The following is a 26,995-nucleotide window of genomic DNA, read 5'->3' on the forward strand; positions in this document are numbered from 1 at the left end:
TGAATCATCTTCATGTGAACCGAGCTACCGTCGGACACACGGAGGTGAGCTGATGCTCCTCGAACAGATGAAAACATTACACGGAGGCGTCAGACATCGTGTGTGTGCGTCTGTGTGTGTGTGTGTGTGTGTGTGTGTGTGTGTGTGAAGTCAAGAGATGACAGATGAAGAAAACACAGCGACTCACACAAATCCAGTCGTCGAGGCATTCTAAAACAATCACCATCATTTATTTACAATATATTAAACTGTAATGCAAAATTTATACCAAGTGGTCAATTTGTTCAATAATGAAAATAAACATGAAGTATTTTCAAAGCTAGCAGGAATCATACACATATTTATATATAAATACTGTATGCAGTCATCAACATTATGTCTGCTCTTTTTTTTTTTTTTCTGTTCAAGCCAGACACTTTATCAGGGTCAACCAAAAATAACACATGTCCACACTTGTTGACTGCATAGAGAATCAAGATGAAGAACCAATTTCTCCCACAATGAAGAACATCCACTTTTTTTTCCTCCAGCCCCCAAATGCCATGTCAAGCTCTCCTGGACTTTAAATGGCTTTCAGTAAAAATCTTAATGCTACTGAGTAGATCCCCAACAGCGGACCAAAGAGCGTGATGTGAAACTTAGCGCAGAAAAAAAAATGCAGGATCTAATTTTCTGGGCCATTTTTTCTTTTCAGGAAAAACAGGCCTCAAAAGATGCTGACAGTGATTTCACAGTATTTGTTTTACAGGCTGCAGTTCTGTCCAGTAGGTGAAGTGACGGTTAAAGAGCCCAACGAGGCTTTGAAGGAGGCTGGTGATATTCTCGTTTTTTCTTATTATCATCAAAACCCATGAAAAGACACTTATCCACACGGAGCTCCGGTCGTTTTAATCAGCCCATCTCATTCCATGATTCACTTTCAACTTTGACATTTAAATTTGTACCAGTCTGACCAACGGCTAATCATGCGGAGAAGTTTCCGCGGACAGTGGCCCGAGGCATCTGTCGCTTCATTATAATTTGGTTGGAAATTAAAATGAAATGTTCTATATTGTCAGTGTACAGGCGCAGCAGGACATGCTTTACACCGTCACTCTGACCTTCACGTTGTCTGTTAACAAGGGAATGTTCTGTCGGTTACACATTTACGTGTTTTCTTCAACGTGAGTTAATAGAAACTCCTTCATTCTCCGAAAATATTAGGGGATGTGGTGATTTTAGAGGAATTAGAACATGTGTTGGTTTTAATTTGTCAGGATTTCTGTAAGAAAGTGAGAGTCCTATTGGCCGTGATGCATCCAGCAGCATACTCCGCTGTTTAGTGAAGAAAAATAAACTTTGAATGACTGATTCATAACCACGAATAACCAACTAATAACTAATTAAAACCAAACCCGTCAGAAAAATTACGACGGTTTCTGATCTGGGCTGCAACCAACCAGCAGGGGGCTTCCCTTCTGGGTGGGTGTCATGTTGTTATAAACAGTCGCTGTGGAGCTCTAGCAAGTTTCCAAAAAAAAAACTACAGTGGCAAGTAAATTTAGGAAATTAATGAACCTTCTGTGATGGAAAACCATAAATCTATAAATAACACAACGCTGAGAAATCTTTTCAAGACCTTTGAGCTCCGGGTATTTATTCCTGAAGGTTGAGGAAACACATGAGTAGTTATATTCTTTCCATGTGATTTGTTAAGAATAATACAATTAGAGAATAATGCAGCTTGTTCTTTTATCGTGCTGGCTGAGGATTCCATACGCTCAGTGGTTTTTGTTTTTTTAATAAACCCACAAATGATTAGTGCCCAAGGTTAAATAAATTCCCTTTGGAGAAGTAAAGCACATCAAACTTAAAACACAGACGGCATGTGAACGACAAGCACAAGGACAAAGTCTCTTCCACTAATTCTGGCAAGTGTGTAGTCAAATCAAGTCACAATAAAACGAGACCAGGCATTTCACAGAGGTAAGCTCAAAACCCGTGGAAATGAATTTGCTTGACAGCGGCCCTCTGCAAAACAAATCTGTCAAAACATCAATTACAAAAGATTCAAAAGGAGGGAGAAGAATCTCTGCCTCGCTTTTTGTGGCGAAGCGGTAAGTGATGCCACCCCCCCTCCCCGGTGAGGAGGAGGAGGAGGAGGAGGTAATGTGCCAGCAAAAGGCAGAAAACTTTTCAGGCAAACAAAAAAACAAGCGGATGATAATGAGAGCATCTTCAGTGTTCAGTGCAGCCGCTCATGAAACGCCACAGCTGCAGAGAAGCCAGCTGTAGAGGAGCCCACTTAAGTCGAATGGCACTTATCCCGAAAAAGGAAAGAAGAAGAAGAAGAAGAAGAAGAAGAAGAAGAAGAAGTAGAAGCTGGAACTTTTCCCAGACTTCAGCATCAAGTGTAAATACAAAAACAATGTGCACACATACTTGGAACAAAGGCTTTTTGGCAATACATTGTACTGTGGCAATTTATATTGTTGTAGTGTACTATACGTAAAGAAGAGAGGGAGAGGGACAGAGACAAAGAGAGGGAAAGAGAGAAGCTATTATCATTGCAACCTCGAGTTCTTTGGCTCAGTTACAACCATGACTGGAGTTCAACAGGATGGCTGCTCAAACCAAGCAACTGCTGCCTGCATGCATGCAACCAGCAGAGTGGAGTCGCTGCAGCGTGTGCGCAGTGAGGTTCGACTGATGAACGAGGAGTCAGACAGACCGTGCGGTTTGTCAGGCAAGGGCTATGAACATCTACAGCGTTTCAGCGTCTGTGCTCTCTTGCAAGGTTGTGAGTGTTTAGGTTATGTGGTTGCGACCGTCTGATCAACGCCGCGGTCGACTGCGCATGCAAGACAAACTGTGACAGTGGAATGAGGGTGCGTTTTCTACTGGTGGGTGATGACAGCGAGGACTACGATGTGGTCTCATAAGGCCTGTCCTCGCTGTCATCGTCTTTTATTTGGCTGCCGTATCTGAAGCGAGAGTGGTAAGAGCCCTGGGCCGCCCCGCCCTCTTCTTTTTCTTCTTCTTCCTCCTCTTCATCATCAGATCTACTGAAGCAGTAGCGTCTTCGACCAGGGGGGCTGGAGCAAGAAGAGACAAAGACACACTGATGTTATCAACAACTTGAGCTGAGAAAAATAAAGATGGCGAAGTGAGCTCAGTGCTACTCAGGGTAAAAAAACACACACACGAGGAAAACTCAGCAGTTTGACCTCACATGCGTTAAATATGTGACAAAACAGGACTTAATACATTTGTTATCAACAAACTACCAACATGACGAAGATGTAAGTTAGATTGTCAATGAATGAGTGTTGACCTGTTGTGTTGCTGCAGCAGAATATCATCACAACACAACAAAAAGTTTCCAGGACGCAGTTAAAGTTCTGATTGTATGAAGTGATTTGATACATTTGCACATTGAGCCTTTGCTGTCTACGACCATGTTCACCTGCTGTTGTGTTGCATGCATCTCTTCCATTGTGCACGACTTGCAGCTACTCTGTATTTGCTGGAGTTTTTCTTGCTGTGAGGTTCATTTGAATCTCCTCGTGCAATGTGTAGCATGCAAAACCATTCAGCAATATGGTTACCGAGGTGTTAGATCTATGTCAACGAAATAATAAATACTAAAGACTGTGACAGGTTCCCTTCTTAAGCTCAGAGAATAAGACAAACATACAGAATAAGGTATTAAACAAATGTCATAACCTGTTAAAGAGTCTGAGTTTGAATACACAGAACTGTGGGTTAATTACTCAAAGCTACTGTTTCTCGGAGAAATGTGCTGCTTTGTGTTAATCAATACTCGGGCTCTAATTATGCCTGGAGTTGTGGGGCGGGGAAGAAAAAAAAATATTGCCTGTTATTTTTACCTTCTGCGGCCATAAATCAAAGTGACATCTTGGGAGTAATTCTGGGCACATCCATGTTGACTGCACTAATCGCCTCTACAGTATTAAACCCGAGTCGGACACTGTGGTCATTGTTTGGCTCGTAACGAACAACATGTCGTGGTAAACGTTAGAAATTGAGAGCAAGCAACACACGAAATTCAAAACCGTGAAAGGCTCATTTCATTCAGGCTAGTGATTGATAACGGTGAACTTTGATTAGATCACATCATGCGTCAAAAAAACACTCTCAAGTCCGGATCAGGCAACCACCTACTGCCTGCCTCAGTCACTGTCCGGCCGGTATAGATACTTCATCATCAGGCTGTCCACCTTCTTCTTCCTCTTCTTATCAACCTTTTTGTCAGGTGGCTGACCCTCGCTCTCAGGCGCATCTTCTCCTTCTCTTTCTCTTTCTGGGCTGGAAACCTTCCGAGATGGGGCCCTCTTCACACTACTGGAGCTTCGGTAGGAAATGGTCGAGGCTCCGGAGCTTGAATCAGAGTCTGACTCAGAATCTGAGGACGAAGATGACGAAGATGACGAAGACTGATCCCGCTTCTTGGACTTTTTCTTGGACTTCTTGGACCCTCTCTTGGAGCTGCTCCTACGATGACGGCCACCTCCTGAGCTGTCAGACTCGGAGCTGTGGCTTCTCTTCTTTTTCTTACTCTTGCCTTTGCTCTTGCTGCTATGGCGACTGCTGCAGCTGCTGGCACTGCGGGACGGTCTCATGCAGTCCACGGCAGATGCAGAGCGCCTAAGACTGCTGGCGGCGCGAGAAGTGTCTCCATTCCTGACGCTCTTTCTGTCATCTTCATCATTCTTGGATTGCTCCCCTTCACCCTCTGAGTCTTCCAAGCTTGTGCGCTTAAATTTGATGGGCTTAAAACTCAGCACCTCATTGATGGCTTTCTCTAGGTCGGGATCGAGGTAATTGCAATGACTGACTGTTTTGATTTCTAAATTATCAACTGGATCATCATTAGAAGTTGATGACCTGTTCTGCGGTGGTGGCATGGAGATACTGCGCCCAGTGGACGAGAGAGGACTGTAGGCTGACCTCTCAGTAAAGGCAACACTCCGACTGTCATCGATATCAACATCAAACTCACTCAAGCGGCAGCTTCGTGCCAGTGACATGCGAGAATCAGCTCGGCTAACGCTTCCGGGGCTGCGACCCCCAGACCGTCTGCTGAAGTGAGGGCTCGTGGGACTGCTGCCATAAACTGAGCTACCACCTCTGCCCGCATCTAAGCGAGAAGTGCTTCGATGGCGTCCAATTGGGCTTGACAGACCTAAGCTGACGGTAGATTTGGCATCATTCTCTGGGCTCAACCCGAGATGTGTGGACGCCCGATTGGATGCAGGGAATGAAATGGTTGATTCCTTGTCAAAGTCGCCCCAGCGACTGTCCATTCCCTTCCTGGCTCGGCTGTTGGCCTCTGAATAGGCCTGGGAGATGACTGATTCTCTGTCATTCGTGTCATTCCCTACCTGGGACTTCCTCCTGGAGGTGACTGAGTAGGTGTCATCTTGAAGATCCGAGGTTTTTGGTTTGGCCTTCGAGAAGCACAGTGAATCTTCTTGGTCAGCGTTCTCCTTGAGGGAACTGAAGAGGCCGTTTTCTTTGCCTCCGATGGAATCCAGGTTGGATCGTTTTCTGTAGCTAAGGGAGCTTATCACGGACAATGGCCTGCTGGGTTCTACCACTTTGCCCTCCTTATTCATCTCTTTCCATTCCTTACCCTCTTTCCACTCTTTCCCTTCTTTTGCGTCTAAATTTACAGCATATCTAGAAAGAAACAACAATGGAAAAGAGGAAGGAATGAAGAAAATGGGAGAGAAATGATGAGACATAGGGTCAAGTGGAGGTGAGTTGAGGAAGAGACAGAGAGACAAATGAAATTATAAAGACAGAAAAGTGAGAAGAAATGTAAAAGCTGATATTTAACAAAATGGGAGTAGAGAAAAGCAAATGGACTAACCCTGCACTGCAATGCTAAGACCATCACCCACCAAGGACAAAAAAAGATTATTAATATTAATTTGAATGGCATGTTGGCAGAAATATGTTTTAGTTCACTAAAGTAAAATTACTTTTCAATGTTGTTGCTTTCATTTCTCGAAACCTAAACTTTAAGACATTTAATGAAGGGCTTGAGCTGAATGAACACATTTCTTTTCTGCTAGATTCAGATTCAATAAAATGTCCCTGAACTCCTCTTGTAGAAGAAGAAGCAAAAAAGATTCTGCTGCTCGAAAGCTTGAGCTATTCTATTCTATTCAAATCCATTGTGTTCTTGTAAAACACTGGCTAAGTACTTACATATGAAGAGAGGAGGTTCTTTTATAGTTAGTGTATGTGATGAAACACTGATCTTTGATATTTTATTCTTGTGAGCGCTGCAGAAGACTTTAATAACATCATTTGGTTAAATCTGGTTGAAAAATATCACCATATGAAAACTAAAGTAACACACTGAACTTGATAAATATTTAAATTCCTGTCATCCTTTTTAACTCCCCTATGTTGGCCTGTTCTTTGTTAAAGACAAGACTGAGAGAAGTTGGCAAGAATTCAAATGTACTTGTACTGTTACTCCTGTGTGATTAAAGTCATTTGAATCAGAAGGTTACTAGTACAAGAGGCAGTGTTGGCTAGCTCAATGAAATCAGTCAGTTTATGCCTACAGGGAGCTGCTGCTAAGAGACATTTAAAAAGTTTTTAAAGTTGGAAGTGGCTCAGCTGAGGGAGGGAAGTTAAATCTTCTGGTAAGGAGACAAATCTGGGGCAATTCAAGCTGTCAGCTCGCAGACACATCCATTAATCTCGGCGAGTGTCTCAGGTAGACTATGCCAGCTGGCCATCGGGCATGTTGATAAATCTACCACTGAGGTGGTGTGTTTTTTAGAAGCAAACCTTCTTCTCTGGCAGGGTGACAATAAAATACAAAGCACTTTGGAAAAAAAAAAAACATTTAAGCAACTGCAGTTCCCTCATTTCAGCCAAGTAACCCGCTCCCATTGCTTTATTTCCTCTGGGTCAGATCATGTAAAACATTTCCTCCCAAATTCTAAAGCATTCAAATGTCTGGGTGGACTGCTCACTATGAGCTGCTGAAATGATGCTGATAGCAGCTGCCTGTGGACTGACCTGGAGCTCTTGAGACTGCCATCATCTGAGAGGTTCTTGGCAGAACCTTTGCTTTTGGACAACCAGGACTTCACCCCATCCACACGATCCTCCACCTCAGAGTCTGAGTCTGAATCCCCCTGACTGGTAAGCAGTTAACGGAAGAATAACAAGTCAGAGAAAGCAGAGGACAGACAAGAGGAGAAAGGAGGTTATCAACCACCAAAAGACACACATGGTTATTCAGGAAGGAGAGAACAAGGTAAATAAAACGATAGTGTTAGGAGGAAGGTTTCTGCACATCTCTGTCTGTTACTCTGGCTGTGGGGTCAGACAAAGAAGACCATGCGTGAAGTGTTAGTCATTGAGCCATTTATTCTGGATAACACAGCACATGCAGTCAGCTCACCCAAACATGCCCGCGACAGGCTGTAAAGATATTAACACCCACTTCTCACTGTCACTGTCAGAGATACCACCTGACAAACATTGCACCTTTACTCCTCCTCAGCTGTTTCAGAGATGTAGTAGCCCCACGTCAGTTAGAGCCCAAAGACAGAGCTGAAGTTATGGGAGCCTTCCGTGTTTTTACGACCCGGCCTTTTTAACATCGTTGGCCATCACTCCTGTTATGTACGATGACACAACAATGTTCATTGATCTGGGAGTAAAGAAACTCTGCCTTGATATCTCAACTATGCATTTAAAAGTAGAGAGGAAAGTGAATATGAGTTATGGTTCAGCCTTGGCAACAACTTCTCCTTAAAAAAAAAAAAAGAGTTGTAACGATTTGGTGAAACTGAAATTGTGCTCTACATCTGAATTATGGGTAAAGCAGGCACCATGTTTAGACAAGGAAGAAGAATGAAATAATAAAAGACGATATTAGAGCAGCAGTACCTCAGTTTATAAGTGGTTGTAAATCTATCGGAGTGTGTATCCGAGGGAAACTGGAGGAGACGATGTCTTTGTGTATCAGAGTAACATGCCTGCATGGATCTGACAAAGGTTAGACCTACATAATGTAATCTCTGTTCTCTAGGTGAGAAAATGTTCATGCACTCGTGTTCCTAGTTCTATGGAAGTAAGTATAGCCAATGATAAGATGGAACGGACATGAAAAACAACACACACCACCGCGTCGAAAAACTTTTCTATACTTTCTTTTAAATGCTCAGCAGTATGGCAGAAAATCACACACACACACTCACGGCCATAATTTCCGCTCTTGACAGAATGATTTGGTACACAGCTGGGCACTGCACAATTTTTCCTCTCAATTATCATTACACGTTCACAAGCCACTGTGAGCCACAGAGTAAAACAGAGGGCTTGTCATAAAATTTGACACGGATGAAAAGAGCACAACTCTCATTAAGTGCCGTCAGGGCCCAGTGCTTGTGTGGAGCTGTGAAATTAAGTTGTTACAGCTTAATAGTCCTACTGAGACATCAGAGGGGTGGCTCAACATCTCTGTGTACATCTGCATCTGTTTCAGAAAGCCTCCAACACTGCCGAGGAGGAGAGAGGGGGAAAAACTGGATTTCCTTGTAAAGGTCAGAATGGTGCAGTTCCACCGATAATTAAAATCATTAGCAGTCAGAGACAATTCTCCCCAGATTTCAAAGGAAAGATTCCCAACAATGGCTGACATGGCAAGATCCGAATTCAAAGCCAGCTGGCTTTTATGGAATACAATTACCTTGGGTGGTAATGCTAGAGTGCATTGACGCCGAAGACGAGGGCAGAGGATGGGGGCCAAGGAGGGGAGCGATGGATTCTAAAGCTATAATTAACTTTGCAGAAAGTGCCTCGGCTATTAGACAATCTGGGGATTTGATGCTGTCTGCTGTTATGATAACAGTGCAGCCAAGTGTCCAGACATGGCTCCTTATCTGACCTTTTTCAGAGTTCAGGTTTTGTAAAGATCTGTGTGTTGATCAAGTTTCTGTGAGTCGACTTGTTTTCCCTGACATTTGTTTTAAAGAAAACATTATGCCTCCAGATAATTAAACACATATCATTTTGTGTTCTTCACCTTATAACCAAAGTGACACCGCTGAGTTTCCTGAAACCAACCAGAGGACTTTACAGTACTAAAACAAATACTGCTTGGCTTGTAGTACATCAAGTCTTTCTCTTTGAATTATACATTTCAACCATTATTTCAGCAACTTTGCAGATATGTTGATATAAAGAGATACAGGACAACGTTATGTGTCATTCAAAGCATACAGACTATTTCAAATGAATAGAATATTAACTTTAATTCATAGCAGAAAGGTTTGGGCTTCTCAAACTACTCCAGTAATTAGTGTTTTTATTGTGATTATAGCATCAGATTCGCAGACATATCTGAAACTGTTTTGTTTAAAAATTAGGCCATCTTGATTTTAATTGTTCTTTATGCATGTATACATCGGATTAATCACAATAGTTATGTTTCCACAAGTTTAAAGGAAACTATCTCTATGGAAAAATATTCAAAAAGACACAAAAATTATAATTCGTTCAGTACCTGCTACCTTGACACATCATGGTATTTCACTCCTTACTGGAATTTATGTTTTTTTGAATGATGTATTTTTCAAGGTGTGTTCAGAAAATAATTTTGTGTGAGTAACATTCTCCTTTTTGAAGGAATCAACATGCGTAAACCGTTTTGCAATATTTATCAAAGAAATTTAAGCAGAATTGTTTCACATGCAAACTAAAAGTTTGTGTAAAAATAGTAAAGTATACTTCCAGTTGGATTTAGTTTTCTCATATTGCAGAAATATTCCAGTCGTGAGTGAGTAAATGTTGCATCCAGCTAAAAAAACTGTCATCAAGATTCCTCAACACATTCAGAGACACCAATGTGGTCTATGGCCAAGACCACAACGGTGGGCTGTATGTATCTGAGCACCTTCACACATGGTGTCATCTAAAATTTATATCCTCGGCCACCATACCATTAGCTAAGCCCTGCTGAAAGCCTTTGGGAAGCAAACAAACACAGGGCTGAGGAGACATTAATTGCCTGTGACATTCTGCCGCCATTGGTTGTACATCTCTGTTACACACTATTACATTCATCATTAGTGTCTATGCATCGTCCTGCTCTGTTCTACTTCATACCTCTGTGTCTCTGGGTCTTAGAGACACCACTGTTAATGCATCCGATATATATGAAACTGTCGGCCCAGTGAAGTCCCTGTGGCTTTGGAGCACAGACATATGCATCCTCTCCGAGACCATCAGGGGAGCACAGTGTCACATGCTTAGGTTACGTTGTTTATCAGTGCTGCACAACTCCTACTGCACTGACCGGTCAGCACAATATAAATTGCAATTATTAAAATAATTATTTATTTGCCAAAGAGGATTTTTCTGAAGTTGTATTACAGGGAAACGCAGGGGGACCATGTGTTGCTCTCTCTTACTGCAGATTGTTTCTAGATGTGGGCGATCTGAGTTGGTTGTTTAAAAATACAGTCATGCATTGATGGTTTTAAATCTGTTCCTTCTGATCAGGATGTCTCCTTTAATTGGGAGGGGAGCCTAACTGGTAGGAGACCCTGAAGGTATAGACACAGAGCCCACTGGAAAGATTACATTTCTCATCTGGCCAGGGAAAGTCTGAGGATCCCCCAGGAGGAACAGGAAAACAGTACTGCTGTCTCTGTCACTGAACCTTTCCTCGATAAGCAGACAAAAATGAAATGGATGGATGGATAACAAATTTGGAGGAGGTAGAGAGAGAGAAAGACATATTCCTTCATTCTTCAAGCCTCTGAGTGCGCAGGTTGAGCACATGTTTGATTGACAGCTAAGCCAGCAGTAGCATGAGAGAAAAAGTGGGTGACTATGATTTACAAGTCTGGAAAAGGCGACGTTTTATCGGCAGAGATAAAATGAGCACAACAGTTTCCGTCGCCATAAACAAGGAGGACTAGAGTTCAGGTGACAGATTTGAATGATGTAAGCTGAGTAATTATCAGTGAGATTTTTGGATTTGATAATAAATCAAATACAGCTCTCTAGTTTGATACTCACCTGAGGATAATGCTATAATATTAGCTTGTTTTGGCAAATCCAGATCTGTAGCTTGTCGCAAAAAAAACCCCTCTGGCGTCAGGTTTATGGCTTTATGTATGAATGTATGTACTTTAGAACATCTTAATACACATGATATATATTGTATAAGTATAACATTACAATGTAAAGCTGCATCATGAATATTTCTTTGAAATAGAAATTGATATAGAGCATTTCTTCCACTAACCTGTCAATGCTAAAAGCACTTGAACAGATTTACACCATCAGAGAACCAAACACAGAGGTTAACCCTACATGTGTGCTGCTGCTCGCCTGGTGAGCAAGACACCTTTTTGTCAGGCGTCTGAGGATCTTGCATTATTGAGTGAGTGCGAGTCAAAGATAGCGTGGAGCACACCCTCCTTCACTCCTGTCAGGAGGGCAGTCACCCTGAGCCACTGTCACATCAAGCCCCGGAGCAGGGCGATGAAAAATTAAGAGTGCCCAGGGAGTGAGAGGCTGACGGGTTGGGTGCTGTTCAAACACAACAGCAGAGTCCAACATGACACCCTCAGACCACGGCAAGGCAGCTAACACAGCTGGATAAGCCCCCTTGGCGACATAATGGAGAACTGCGAGGAAGACCTCAAACCTGCTTCGGTTAGTGAGTGGTTAACCGTACAGTGAATCTGAGGGAGTTTGGTTTCATGCTAGGGCTTAAGTAACATTTTGTCAGTGGCTTTCGTGCATCTCAGCATGTGAGGGCATGCAGTGAAGAGTGCAGTAAACTGGGGTTATGGGGGAAAATCTCCGTACACTGTTGATGATGCATTATTCTTTAGTCTTCATACATTAATCTCGGCCTTCGCGATGAGACATTTTTCTGTTGAACTTATTGGATCTTAAACTGAGCCATCATTCTTTGATTCCGAGGGCCCGATAATAGTTGAGAATTATCAAAGGAATCAGCGAAAACAAGAAAAGTGGCCCAGGAAGCCAGATGTATTCCAAATATCTTCTCTATCTTTTAAGGCAGAGGGAATTTCTCCTTGAAATATCAGCTATTCTGTCTTTTCTATCGCGTGACAGCCAGAGGTGATGGACTAACTGGACTGAAACTAAACCCAGAGAGAAGCTGTGGGCTTTCTCTCTCCGCTACCAACTTCTCGACTAAATGTTCAAAGACTGTAGAAAGCTGCATCATTTCCAGTGATGAAAAGAATTATCACGAGTTCAAGTTCCTCACGTTCTGTTCTTCCTTTTCTGATACTTTGTCACCATGTCTTGCAAACTGGTCGCAGTGATGATGGGTGGAGGGAGAGACAAGAAAAGAAAAAACAATAGACAAAGCAAAAGAAAAAAACCATGAAGTAAGAATCAGGTAACAAACCAAAAAACGTCAAGGATGCTTAGAAATATCAAAATATATATAAAAATGGATGTAATGGCAGAAGCTGTGATGACAGTGCTGTACTTCTCTTTGCCAAACTAAGTGTATTGTGCACCTCACATATTGACTCAGCATGCCTTCTCATTCTAATCTCGTGCTGCGCATATAGAGCAGAGAAAAACACCTCAGCGACAACAACTCTCCCTCTTTGTGGGACCATTGTGACACTCAGCATGCATCTCAGAGAGTGATTACATTTTCTTAACAGAAGCCTGGAGAAAAGGACGGGACATTTTACTGTGAATAATACAGTCGGGCTGAGACATTTGCTGGGATTACTCCTGACTATTTGAGGTGGCACACACATTGTAGTATCTATGTTGAACACAGAACTCAAGTCAGGACATTGGTTTGCCAAGCAAAGCACCAATTTCCCTGACGACGACGACAACAGTTGCGATTCTGCCGAGCGCTTCTGAGGAAACTCTACGGCTACAGCGTGGGTTGAGCACAGGCTGAGGTTTAGCTCTCTGTGCAGACGTGATGAAAGCAGCCAACCTCACTGTGACGGCAAGACTGCAGGAACTCAGTGTGCCTGGCTGCTGATCACCGAGCTCGGTTCTATGCACAGACACAAGACTGATGTCAACATTCTCATCTCGAGCTCAGAAACTAAAAGAAATGAGGTGACATGTGTAACTATGCAACCTGTGATGGCTGAAGTAGGAATAGTATCAAACTATGGGCTATTTGTTGACACCGTTTCCGTCCCCGCCACTTTTAGACCAAAGATGGAGTCACCTGAAAAGTAAGGCAGTCATACATCCTACAAGAAGCTGTGAATGAAACATGTACAGTAAAGGTAAGAACGATGTCATATTAATATTCACCTCACCGCTTCATCGGCAGTTGTCGAAGAGTTTGGTGAATTGTCATGATGATGACAACTCACCAATACTACACTTCATTATTCAAATTTCTGGTTATTCAAAACCTCATGACTTAGAAGAAAACGTTTTGTACCTGTTGATGAGGTCTTCATTGTCATCGCTCTCCATCTCGTCCTCGATGGCAGCCTGGAGGTCGCCGATCCTCTTGAAGGCCAGCTTGAGGTCTGCCTGCAGGCTCTGATTGGCAGCTTCTAGGCTCTCAATGTCCATTTCCTGTTAATGAGACAAAAGGCAGGAGGAACTTTTCACTTGTCCAGGAGCAAAAGGTTAATCAGTTCAGTGTTGCTGATTTACTGTTGATGGATGCCACGGAGGCACTTCTCAAAATGCTGGGTATATGTGAGAGCACTGCTCGCTCATCGATCAAACTGTTAGTGACTTGTCTCATTACTGGCAGTCACATCGTTACCAGCTCATGTTTCTTGCGGCTAGCCTCTGCTTCCTTTTTGGCCAGTTCGCCCATCTCCTCTTTGGTGTCGCGGATCTGTCTCTGCAGACGTTTGTTCTGTTCCTTCTCTCGATTCTCGCTGCTGCTGCGTTGATCTCGTTCCTCCATCAGCTTCTCCATGTTCTCCTTGAGACGAGCTACGAGGCTCTGCAAAACAATATAAAGAGAGAAGATTTAACAATACATCAGCAACTTTAAATAATTTCTTAAACCAGACTATTGCGATTTGTTCACCGTTATATTTTTTATTTAGATTCATTAATAGAGCAGCTGTTGCTCGGGCATGATTGATTGACTGATTGGTGTAAACTGTATAAAGAAATAATTCCCCACATTAGACCAACATTAGCAGCCTGGTCTGTTGTCACAGGGCAGGTTGGCTCCATTGATTTATGTCGTTGACTCCATATCGTAACTCTACCACCTGCAGCCTCAGCAGAAATCCAGATTCATCAGACCAGGCTAGCATCTGTACATTTCCTTTCTTGGCTGACAGGAATTCAATTCTGAGTTTAAAGTTTCGAGTTGTGTGTGAAAATCTCAGGAGATCGACAGGTTGAGAAAGATCCAAACCAGCCACCAACACACACGTGATGTTTGATCTGAACATGAGCTGACGCTTTCTGCTTTTATCAACCATGGTTTAACACATTCTAATTGATTGAATACTTACATGACATGCCCAACGGAATGCTACACATGTGTTATTTTACTTGTATGAATTAAAACGTAGAGACATTTGGAAAAACAATGATATGTGATACACAGGAAAATAAACTGGCAGATGCTGCATCAGATTCTAGACACAGAGACTGATTTACATCTGTTTGGGAGTGAATCTGCCTGAAGGCTCCCAAGAGCAGATGAGCAGCTTCTGTATGAAAGAAAGTTTGATGTTAATGTTGTCATTAAAGGATAATTATGGATTATTACGACTTGGATCTTACTTTCTTGGTTTTGGCAATTATTTCTATTGGTTATTACAACCCTGCAGTTTAGGTGGTTGAGTTGATTCAACATGTTCCCACCATGGAACAAGGCTGCAACCATAGCTCACTAAACGTCTCATCGTCGTATTTCATTTTAGACCTGATCTGAGATACTTAGAATGACAGCTTTCAAGTCTTGTCCCAAGCATGACTAGATAATTCTGCATAAAGCAGTATCTTTAATATCATGGTGCTCAAAAACTCCAATATAGCAGCAGATGACCGTCAACACAGAAAACCCGGAAAAGATCCGAACACTTATCTGCTGTAGTTCAGTGACAATGGTCATGAGTGTAGCACAGAACCGAATCGGAAGAAGAAGTTAACGATTGATGAGCTTATTTGTATCAATAATGCAATAAAGTGTTGCAGCAGACTTTCTTCACCTGAGTGTTCAGCAGTGTTAAAACAGATGACCCCTGCATGAGGCTTAAATCTGCAGGAAATGTGTTCTCAGCTTGTGCATTAACGCCAGCAGCATATTATTTCAGCGAGCTGGCTCCTGCATTAGCCACCCTGTCCACATTTCACACACTGAGTGGGTGTAAGTCTGCCTCCTCAAATCTGTATTGATTGAGCACCGCTACCTCCGGCTTTGATGAGTTACACTACTCAGGCAACCTGGAATATTCACTCACTGCAATTTTAATGCTGTTGAGAATCCATGAAAAGCAAAACATAAAGGAGAACGAGTCTAACTCTGGTGCATATTTTCCCAACTCTTAAAATTTCACCACAAGTTAGAAATCTAGCAATATTTTAAAAACATGCATTGAATAAATAAATATATTCTGTTCGGGTTGGAGACCAAGGACCAGAGGAAACATGTATTGTTGAGCACATTGCATAGCAAGTGATTACTCAACTGAACCTACAAAATTGAGCACAGGGTCATTTAGCAGTGGGCGAGAGAGGATTTCAATTTCTCCCTGGGTGTGTGCAGACGATAACCTTTATTGTTTACGTGTGCTTTCTGTTTCAGGCGAAATCTGGAAGTAATTCAAAGATGACAGAATAACAAATAGCATTGTCAAACAAAAGTAAAAGAAGCCAGAGGATAAAGTTAAGCAGCAATGGCTACATGTGTTAAGTTTACCATTACTTTCACGTGTTTCTTAACCCGGTCTCTGACGCTGGCGGCACATTTCAACCTCGTACCACCAATCTTTCATATCCTCTGCTTCTTCTCCAACACACCGACCAAGACCAGCACTCCTCGACACCAGTTTTTGAATCTCACCTCCAGACGTTTGACCTGGGTCTTCTCAAACTCCAGCTTGGTCTCCAGCTCACGGATCTTGGCCTCTTGCCGGCTAACGAGGGATTTCTCCACCATCGACTGCTCCTGGAACTCCAGCTGGCTTTGCAGAGATTGCATCTACGACACACAATATACACACACACGTTAGTGTTCTTGCGAGTGCCGCCATTGGCCAGAATAAAATCGGAACCTTTTTGTCTCCTCAAGGAGTCCGATCACAAAGCATGGACCTTTAAATAGGGTTCCATTCATTTTTAATCTTTATATCTTGTGATTGCTGCGGATCACAATGCCATTTTTTGATGATCCCAAAATTTCTCACAACAAAACTGGGATTTTAATGATTGGTCGGCTCATCACAGAAATAGTTTCTAGGATTACATTTAATGCAATCACTACAGTAGTCGATGTTCTGAGAGGTAAATTAGCCGTACCCCTGCTGTATTTGCTTGAATTATAAACCTCTCGCCTCTCGGGGCACTCAAGCAAAAGGAGAATTTAAAGTAGTTTGAATATTGCATGCTTTGAAACTTTTGATCAGCCAAATGAGATACAACTTTGTCAATTAGTGTTTAAATTTAAATTGGGTTGGTGCATTTTTACCTCCACCAAGGAGGTTGAATTTTCATCAAAGTAACCGAGTTATGGTTTGTTTATTTGTTGGTTTATTTTGTTAGCAGATCTAACTTTGTGGAGGAGTGGGAACCGGGCCTCCGAGAAAACCCTTAAACTTTGATGTGGACGCGGATTAAAGGGATAGTTCACTATTTCATAGTCGACTCAAAACAAGGTAATACACACCGTGTTTGTAAATGACCTCGTTTCGAGTTAAATGCGAATGTCGGCCGTGGGAGCAACAAGCACTTATCCTAAATACCTCAAACCACCACCGGTGCTATTCTGGCTTGATGGGAATTTCCTACATCGGTCAGTTTGGTTTCCTATTAGCTGCTTTGTGAAATGACCTCAAGGCTCGAATCATATACGACTCGTTCCCTTTGTTACTTCTCTCCTGTCCTCTTCAGTTCAACCTCCTGCATGGCACCTACCTTCTCTTGAACCTCCTGCTTCTCCTTGAGGGCGTCCTCCAACTGGGCTTGGAGATCACTGATCTGAGCCAGGTTCTGGGCTGACTGAAAAACAACACAGGGGAAAAAAAAAAAAAAAAAAAAGCAAAGTCAGGAAGCAGCGTGATACTTTGAGTGGACATTAAAACAATATTTTCTCTTTTATTCTATCTAATGGAGGAGGGAATGAGAATTTCACTTTTACAGTATGCCATCAGTTATGCGGTTGGCAGACTATGCATACATCTTAAATCCTGAAAACATCCATCAAAACCAAACTATAAAACATACAAAGTAGATCCAGTAAAACACGGTGACATCACAATCACATTACCTAAACAAATAAATCTGCCGGACAGATTTTTTTTAGTCTGGTGAAAGCAAATCAATAAATCTCATTTCAATGTGACCTGTGTGAAATATTTGAGATGAGTGCTTTTTTTTTTTTTTTTTTCCCCCCCACAGTAGATGAGGCTCGCTGCTGCAGCCGGTCCCAACGAGAATTCAGCTGCTTCAATTTAGACGGAAAGGATGGATTCATTTGGAGCCAGTGAGGGAGATCACTCATCATATCACTCGTCCGCCATCAGGGATGGAAAGAAAGCACTTTTACTGCACTTTCAATTCCACTTGCTGCTCATGTGCGCATTCAGCTGCATTAATACTAATGGGAGGAGGGCATGCACTCGCAACTCACCAAATACTATCGCCTTTCACAAGCTGAGCTCAGTGGGCAGGGGTGGGTGATGCTCAAACAATTCAAAGTTAAGGCTGACCCTGGGAGTTTTACTTTTAGAAATGAACTTTGGATTGATTTTGGTCTTGATGGGATAGAGCATGCGGGCGAGACTGTGCATGCAGGTGTTGTGCATCTTGACAGATCAGCTTGTTGATATTCTGGGTAAATGTTTTATTTCGCATGAAAAATGACACAACAGCCAGACAGTGTCACCTATCTGTTATATGACAGATGATTATGTTTAAAGGAAGTAATCTCAGACTCGTTGCAAAGAGTGACGCACGTGTCTTCGCTATTTTCAGACTGACATATAACCCGATCTAAAATCAGTGACACAGTATTTCACTGTTACTTTGGGACTTGCATTATCAAGATAGTAATATGTGTGTGTGTGTGTGTGTGTGTGTGTGTGCTACACAGCCCGACCAATGGTTTCACATAATTCTACTGAGCTAAAGTGTTTATCTGCGCCATGGTCGTCAGGGCAAATTAATTAATTCTCTCTAGCAGTTATAAACCTGTGCGTCATCGAAGCTTTATCTGGACCGCCAGTGAAAGTGTGAAAAGATGCTTCAGAGTGTATCAGGACTTTAAACAGACTGTTCATGCAAAGATAAAGTAGTTTTAACAGTCAGGGCTCAACCCACATCACTATATAACAGACAGCCAGTGCTGTTGCTGCTCTTTTGGTTGGATTTAATCCATTTTTATCTCCACTATATGAGTGGAGTCTATGAAATGGAGACTGTGACCAACTCAGTTCAGAGATGGAATAAAAGAGGCAGACCAGTTAGAAAAAAAGAGTGACATTTAAAAAGCTTTTTATAATCATCAAATGTAATTTCTCTATTTCCATTTAGTCAAATTAATTAGGTAAAATTATTAATGAGAGAATAAATCCCAGAAAGGAAATGGAAGTATTAATAAGCAAATGTGATTTAAATTATTCCAGTGGCTCAGTGTATGTGAAAGTGGCCGAGAGGAGAAAAAGCAGACCTGTGCCACAGCGGCCTTGTGTTTCTTCATCAACTCGTTCAGGTCCTCCTGGTCCTCCTCCATTCTGGACTGCACGTCATTCTTCTCCCTCTGGACACGACTCAGCTGCTCCTCCAGCTGAACGACACAGAGTCAAACCAAGAGGCGAGTAAACAGACAGACCAAGCTGTGATGTCACCATGCAAAAGTAGAATTATGTACTATTAGTTGACTATATTTGTAATAAAGAGCAATTATGATAGAATATTTTTATACTAAAATTGATATTGTAACCAAAAAACACGTGGTACGATCTATGTCATACATGACTGTCTATGTGCATAGTGACATCTGTTTATTACGAGTTACAGGTTTTAGTAGAACACAACACTATAAAGAAGGTCGTTTAAATCAAATGTGCTGAGATGTGTGCATTGTTCACAACTCAGAGCACTGCAGTCAGACATTGACCTGTCAGCGAGAGAAACACAAACAATATCATTCATCACAGTCAACCAGAGTAGAAAAGAACACCTGCTTGTCACAAACTGCACCGCTCAAAAAACACAAACTAAAAACTAACTGTACTGCGGGTGACTCAGAATTTAAAGTCATAGCTGATGTAGTTAATGTCCACAATTGGTCCCAGACTCACTGATCAACCGCACATGAATACAATAAAACACATTAAAGGGGACCTGTTATGTTCATAAGTTTTATTTGGGGCACTGCTTGAAAAGGTTCACAGGCTTCAGTGGTTATAAAACACTTTAGTTTGTTCGAACTCTTCCTGGAACTCTTAGCTCAAACGTTCAGATTCAGCTCATGCCCCCGTAACAAAGCCCGGTCTGCTCTGATTGGCCAGCCGGTCAGGTCTCTTGTGTAAAGGCCATAGAGTCACACCACTTTCATCTTCGTTAACCTTTTAATTTACCCCTCAAGCTGCATGAACGGGGAAAGTGTCCCCCTGTTTCTCCTCTCATTTTCAGTTTTCTCCTTTAGATTGTCAGCTGTTTCTAGCGTCTATAATGTGACTAAATGGTCGGGGTCTGGAGCGAGGCTTTGAATTTGTGGGTGTGCCACTCCATGCACAGCGAAGGGTTTTCTCTCATAAGAGCCCTTATTAGCTCTTCAACAATCACTGGGCCCAACAGAGGTTATTAAGGGTCCCAGTCATAACCCAGATCCCAGATCCAATTAGAGGCTAAGAACTAACAGTGACGGCCTCTTACCTTCAGCCAGGGGGAGGGACTGTGCTGGAGTAATTCTGTTTCAGTAATGGCTGGGATAATATACAAAAGAGAGAAGGAGGGAGGCTGGTGGTGCAGGGCAATGGATTAATAAATGATGAGTAATGTGACAGTGTGAAAAGGCTAATGAATCTATTTGCACTGAGGAGCCACGGACAGGCTGAGCTCACACTGTGGCATCTGTCTCATTAAAGAAAGAGTCTAAACAGGATGTAGAATAAACCAAACTCACAGAATCAAAGGACAGCTTGAAAATATGGATTTATTTTTATTAATACCACCCACTGCCGTGACATTTACTTTACTAAAAATATCAGTGGGAGATCTGGGGCAGATTCTTTTATACATCTCGCTTTCCTTTTTTAAATCCACCCTTAGCCTCAATGAGTTCTGATAAAAGCTCTGAACCCAGCTCCAGCTTTGTGCGGTGGGGAAAATATTGTGATGGATGCTTTAAAAAAAAAAAAAAAAAGTAGTTCTAGTCGGCAGCATCAAACTGTCATTTAACACATTTAACAATAGGCTGTCAGCGCAATCTGAACGCAATCATGTGGGCCGGCTCTTGGTTTTCCTCTCAGACCGCTGCGGCTCTCGGTGGAATAAATAAAGCTTTTGAAAACATGCGAGACAATTTTGTCAAAACACTGCAATTATGCCAGGAGAATGGTGGAAGAACGCCAAAGATGGTTGACAATCTGAAAGAAATGCTATTTGTGTGATTTTGTCTTTGCTGACGTGGCCAGTGGAGAATCATGCAAACACAATCCTCAGTAACTATTTCTATCATGAATTCTAACAGCCGCTTTCTCTCCCAGCAGGCTGGGCGTGTGCTGCAGAGGTCATCCTCAGAGACATCATCTCAAAACAAACAGCTGGCGACACCCTCTTCTTATCTCTGCTAGATTTTTATTCGAAGAAACAGACCACACGTTCTGTGAAAATTTAATTGACTCTTTTTTTTTTCTAAAGTGGAATACTTGTCAAAACCTCTCTCTACACGACCTGATGTAAAAACAAAATGATGCTAAATAAGATAGACAGTCAAACACAAGAGATGTGTGTTATAAAAGTCAAAAGTAGGTCGGGGATAAGTACACTGCACCAGAACTACGCTGTCACTGTGAAGAAATTTGTGCTAATGGAGAGAGAGAGAGAGAGAGAGAGAGACACAGAGAGAGAGTCAGAGAGAGTCAGAGAGAGAGACTTGAAGACAACATGCTCTAACACAGGGTAGAAAAAATCACAGAGACGCCTTCAATGAAAAAGAAGTACCGCAGTTAAGTTTGAGCTAAAGCCAACAAGTCCTCACTACGAAAATTTAAGTTTAAATCCTTAGCTGTATTCTCTTTAGTAAAAAAGTCAACTTGACAATAACTATGGTTTTGTTTTCACCTGTGACCACTTGTATGTGGGTTTGCATGTTTGTAAGCAAGAGAGTGCAAAAATCTACAAGACCGATTACCGAGAAACACAGAGATTTAACCTCAGCGACGTAGAGAGTATGATTGAGGGTACAGCAGGAAAATTGTACGAGTTAAGGAGGAAAAAGGCAGTTTGACCGACACGTGGAAGCAGATTGCCATGGGAACAGAGCATAAAGTAAGAAAAGTCAAGTCGCAAGGACAGAAAAATGTTAAGGTCAAAACAGGCACGGAGACAATGAGAGAGGAATAGAAAAAAGAAAAGTAAAAACTACAGATGTAAAGAAAAAAGATTTAGAGAGAATAAATGGTTTTATTTTTGCAGGGAAATAAGAAAGATACTCCCACCTCACCCTCTCGCAGAAAATGAGGAGCAGTGGGAGCAAGGGGATGAGCTGTGAGGGAGCAGATGTGTCCCCTAACCCTTTATCTCCGGGCTGAAGACACCACTTTGACATATCTACTGCCGCCCTCCTGCCACCACAGATGGCACAGCCTTAAAAAACCCAACCTACGTGAACACCACTGATGATCATTTCCAAATGCCATGACAGCTTTAGCTTCTTCCTCCTATTTAACAACGACACGCAGTAAACTTAACCATAAACTTGATCAAAATCCGTAGGTGGGTCACACCAGGACGCTTGTTGAAAAGGAAGCTTTTAAAGAATGGGAGGTTTAAAAGAGGCAGAGAGCTGTACTGACCGCCTGCTTCATTTTAGAGATGTCCTCCATCTGGACGTGTAGGTCTTCAATCTCCACCTCCATGGACTTACGAGATTTAACTGCGGCCGCACAGGTGAACTCAGACTCCTCCAGCTGGAACGGACACAGAAATCGAGGAAAGTGTATCTTTACAGCAAATGTACATTTTGAAGTTAAGTTAGTTACACGTGCAGTTAAATGATATGTACTCTGGTTCATATTCATGTTGTTAATTTCAAAGAAGGCACAGTTATCCTGTGCACTGGTGAATGTCAAACTGTGAGGTCTCCATTGGGAGGTATGGGAGAGCTGAGGAGGCTGTGATCAGTGAGATGTGAGGCCTGAGCCGCCTCTGATGTCATTTTATAAGTCAGTCGAGTTTGAACATACAGACGTGACACACAGCACGTACAGCTTTGCTCTAGAACAAAATCAATCTGTTACGTTGGTGGCAACACAACATTATCTGCAGCCTTTCCGATTACGTTAAAGACGTTTACCGAACTAGCTTCTCTGATGTCTAGCAGCAGTCTGTTTGGAGCATAGATTACGAAAAGCTGCTCTCCAAATTTTCTTTCAGCTGTTGTTGGGAACCTCTAATAGACTTGCTGCAGATGATCTTTAGTGTTCTTGAGGGGACAGCTATGTAACTCTGTCCTAAACCATTCAGAGCCGTGAGGTTTTCAGCATCTGTCTGATTTATAAATGGCCGAACGTTTGCTATGTTTCTATTGTGGAAAAATGTGGTTTTGCTCACCTTGTTAATGTGGGACTCGAAATTCAAATCAGAGTCTAAGATAACACCTAGACTTATCACTTCTGATTTAGACGGGATAACACTGAGCCTCGTGCAAAGGACCGTTCACACAAACCGATTTGTTCTTAAGTGGTGCGTACGAGTGATTCAGGAGAACTTCACTTCAATTTTCCCCAGGTGATTGATGTTATTCTTAAACTCGTGGTTCCTCCAGTCAACCCACAGACAAGAGAGAAGCACTCAAACAACAAACGTCATACTCTGGGACCCAGCATGATTATTTTAACACCCAGTATACTGCCGTGTTTAAAGACTTTTCACATCGGAACCATTTCCTTTCTTTCAGTGAATGTGTGACCAACAGCTGAAACTCCATCTGTTATCTTCTTCCCCCCCCATTCTTTGGCTTCAGCAGATCCCTTATTTCCTTTATTTATATCCTCTCTGCTTCTCTGAAATCAGGACTCGCTGAGCTCATAAAGTTCTTATTTTTTTACGGGGAGTCATCTCAAATTCATAGAACTGAAGTCAAGTCAAGTTTGTAGTGGAAATTTGAAAATAAATCTTTAACATGTGACAAACAGCAGTTAGGTTTTAATTAAGGTTGCCAAAAAAAAATGTTATTGTCATGGCCGTACCTGATTCTTGAGCTGGGCGATCTCCCTCTTGCTCGGTGCATTGTTCTTTATGTGGTCCAACATGATCTGGGCATCAGCCAGCAGAGCCTTGGTTCTTTTCAGGTCCTTCCTCAGACGCTTCTCAGTCTCCATGTCTCCACTTCTCACCTGGAAAACAGGTACAGCTGAGCTTTAACAACACCACTGATACAATAGGAAGAGGACTTACTCATTTTACCATTCAAAGAAATATATATAGTATAGCTTTTAGTTGGTATACTAAAAGTAGTATACTGTAATTTATGATGAAGTACTATAGGTAATATACTACCCCTTCGTTTTCAGCCAGGATGATAATACAGATGTAAAATGAGTGAGACCTGATGAGCACAGTGTATTTATTTTTTTTGCAGTCACAGTTAAGGTTTAAGAAAACTTCAACTTAGATTTCTTTATCCAGAGGGAGGCGGCTGCTACTGCAGCTCATAGGTGTGTATTTCATGATTTATCTAGCACATAGGCTGCGTACACAGATTCAACAGGACTGGGATCCATCACATTGTGTTTGGTGGAGTTACCTTGTCCTGTGCGGACAGAAGCTTTGACTCCAGCTCTCTCCTCTCTTTCAGCACCTTTTGCTTCTCATCGTATTCTTCCTCAAGCTGAACCTCCATTTGCTTCAGCTAAACACAGACATACGAAACACATGCACACACAGAGATTAGTAACTTTATCTGATCACACATAAGAACATACATAGTGCATACAAAACTTTAATAAAAGAAAATTTAAATATATTCAAAAAGTATACAAAACTATCTGATTACAGTTTCTAACGCTGCTGTCAGACATGCACTGAAGTCCTTCTGCTAATTCCTGAATCTGGAATATACACATTACTGTAGTTCGACCCACTCTGGTGCTGATCATTCTTGTTTTTAATCCACCCCTCCCTGTTTGAGTGGTTGCTTGAACCATTAATGATCAGGACATTTAGTGAGTCATTAAAGCAACACGTTTATAATGGTTTCTCTTCCTCAGTTGTTTTTTAATGTTTCTCTCTCTCTTCACAGCAGCACACATTAAGTGTATTAGAGTATTAAGTGTATTAAAACCTGAAATAAACTTTACCTTCTTGCTGCATGACTGTCTGATCTCCTCCACCTCATCGTCCTTGCTCTCGATGTCCTTGGAATGGGTTTGGCGCAAGCGCTCCATCTCCATCTCCAGACGCAGCTTGGCCTTTGTAATAAAAAAACAGACGTTACACGCTGTGCGATGACTAATTGGTTGAAAGAACAATGAGGGTTGTCCCATTGGTGAGCTGTAGATGATCATGCACTGCACATGCAGTGAATAATGTATGGATTGATGTTTGTAGCTCCTCGGAGACAGTCGGGGGCCAATGTATTACAATCCTAATGGCTGCTATGTGTAAGTCTCTGGTATCATGCACAGCTCGGTCCAACCATCCTGAGACACGGAGCTGCTCTTCAAGCGTCTTTCCTGGTGAATTTTTTTGTCATCAAATTCTGGTACTTTCAAGCATAATACCCACTGAGTGCTCAAAAGATTCCTTCGGCATTCACATCATTTATTATAAGAGTTAAAGGAAGGAAATGAATCTCAGGTCTGTGGAGACAAGTTGAAAAGGATGTGCTTAGCATAGCTTAGCACAAAGACTAGACGCAGGTGGAAACAGGTAGCCTGGCTATTTCTGAAGTGAAAATACACAGACAAATACCTCCAATGCTCTCTAACTACCAGGTTGCATCTTGTTTTTAATTAATCACACAAACAGGAATGACAAAGAAAAATCATGTTTACTTTTAGTGTTAGCTGTGATACAGGCAGGGGCATGAACACGTTACTGTGAATGTCTATCTTGATCCCTAAAAAGCTGCAATAATCAATGTAGTTTAAAATAACATGAATCAAATGACAGGATGATTATATTATGTTTTTTAAAGGATGTGTAAATAAGCAGTTGTGATCAACAAATGCAGCTTTTCTGAGATCGGAGCTCAGAGCTTCGTCTGTACCTGTTCTAACATCTGGATGTTGCCGGCCTGTTCATCTAGCTCCTCCTCCTGGTCCTTCACCTTGGCCTCCATGTCACGAAGCTGCTTCTTTACCTGAATAATAAATATATAAATAATATTTTTGAGAAAGTATTAGTAGATTGGTAATTGGTAATACTACTATAACACAAAGAATCATCATGAAAACAAAGAAAAGAAGAAGAAAGGATAAAAACCTTGGCCAGTGATGCCTCATCTTTGGATTCCTGGGAATTGAGGTCCTGCAGCTCAGCCTCCAGCTGATCCAGTTTCAGGTTGACTGCACACACCTCCAGGTCCTTGTCCTGCAGGACAGATGGTTACAGTTGGAGCAGACAGGAAGGCAATGTCAGGAGATTACAGTGTGAACAAGGAGTAGGAACAGACATACAAAAACACATCAGTATATGTGAGCAAAAATGTATTCAGCTCAGCAGGAACTACTACGAACACGCACACACAAACTCTACTGTGTAGACAAGAGTAAATAAATTCCGTCAAATTACACAGGGTGGAGCATATAATGTTGCACAAAGCATGTATAATCCTGGTATCGATGCATGGTACTGCAAAAACAACAAAATAAAACTTGGTTTTCCCTCAATATACCTGCAGAGTTTACCATCAGTTGCTCGTATTCTTATTTTATTGTTGTGTTTTTTTAGAGCTCCAAACACAAGAGGTACTGGGGACCCTCTTGGTATTGTATTGTCACCTCAGCTGAATTCATGGTATTTTTTATATTTCCCTCAGAGGTAAAGTTCCTTTCCACTTAAAATTTTTGTGGATGATTTTGCATCTTTTGGGCAAATTAAGGTCTCTGATTGTGAATTTCCATTTTGATTCACATCCGAACCATTTTAACAGGTTTCAAATTCATTTTCCAAAATCCCTCTTCGCAAAATCTCCCACATCGAAAGCCTCCTCTCTCCTCTGATGACAGGGGATCTCGATCAATTTCAGGGTCAGAGGAGCAAGGACGGGAGGAGTAAGCAGAGCGGAAAGCACCCTGCGACTACAAGGTCATCGGCTGGAATTCAGCCAGGGAACCTCAGTGTGTGTGCGTCAGTTTCTTTTCTCATGTCTGTTGAGAATTTTGACTCTTGTGCTTCAAAAAGATTTTAATCACATATTTCACAACAATGTGCTTGTTCCCTGTTTACCTCGTGTTTAACATAGAAAGCTGCAATGTATAATGCTGCTAATATGTATAACAGCTGCTCATTCTCTCTCTCTCTCTCGCTCCATCTCGACCCTTTTTACCACATAATTCCCACTTGTATTTGTCATTTTCAAATTAAAGCACTCTCCAGTCGACTTCGA

The 26,995-nt window shown here is 41.9% G+C and overlaps 1 protein-coding gene across 17 annotated transcripts in view; it reads right to left on the reverse strand.

Moving 5' to 3' along the window:
• Positions 1-211: 211 nt before the first annotated feature.
• myo18ab (myosin XVIIIA b) overlaps positions 212-26,995 on the reverse strand; it is a 95,320-nt gene continuing 68,536 nt past the window's right edge. For 11 of the 17 annotated variants that reach the window (XM_069534562.1, XM_069534557.1, XM_069534561.1 and 8 more), the window contains 15 exons: positions 25,870-25,977; positions 25,655-25,747; positions 24,744-24,854; positions 24,191-24,295; positions 23,634-23,780; positions 22,239-22,352; positions 18,884-19,000; positions 17,131-17,214; positions 16,061-16,198; positions 13,793-13,978; positions 13,457-13,596; positions 12,290-12,334; positions 7,045-7,167; positions 4,165-5,682; positions 3,008-3,074 (listed from right to left, as the gene is read on the reverse strand). In XM_069534562.1, coding sequence (XP_069390663.1) covers positions 4,173-5,682; positions 7,045-7,167; positions 12,290-12,334; positions 13,457-13,596; positions 13,793-13,978; positions 16,061-16,198; positions 17,131-17,214; positions 18,884-19,000; positions 22,239-22,352; positions 23,634-23,780; positions 24,191-24,295; positions 24,744-24,854; positions 25,655-25,747; positions 25,870-25,977 — 3,021 coding nt within the window. In that variant the 3' untranslated portion in view covers positions 3,008-3,074; positions 4,165-4,172. Of the gene's footprint in view, positions 3,075-4,164; positions 5,683-7,044; positions 7,168-12,289; positions 12,335-13,456; positions 13,597-13,792; positions 13,979-16,060; positions 16,199-17,130; positions 17,215-18,883; positions 19,001-22,238; positions 22,353-23,633; positions 23,781-24,190; positions 24,296-24,743; positions 24,855-25,654; positions 25,748-25,869; positions 25,978-26,995 lie in introns of all 17 variants that reach the window. The other 6 variants (XM_069534568.1, XM_069534564.1, XM_069534569.1 and 3 more) reach the window with 4 other exon arrangements.

Source organism: Paralichthys olivaceus, chromosome 11 (genome assembly GCF_024713975.1).
Source record: "Paralichthys olivaceus isolate ysfri-2021 chromosome 11, ASM2471397v2, whole genome shotgun sequence".
NCBI classification, from domain to species: Eukaryota; Metazoa; Chordata; class Actinopteri; order Pleuronectiformes; family Paralichthyidae; genus Paralichthys; species Paralichthys olivaceus.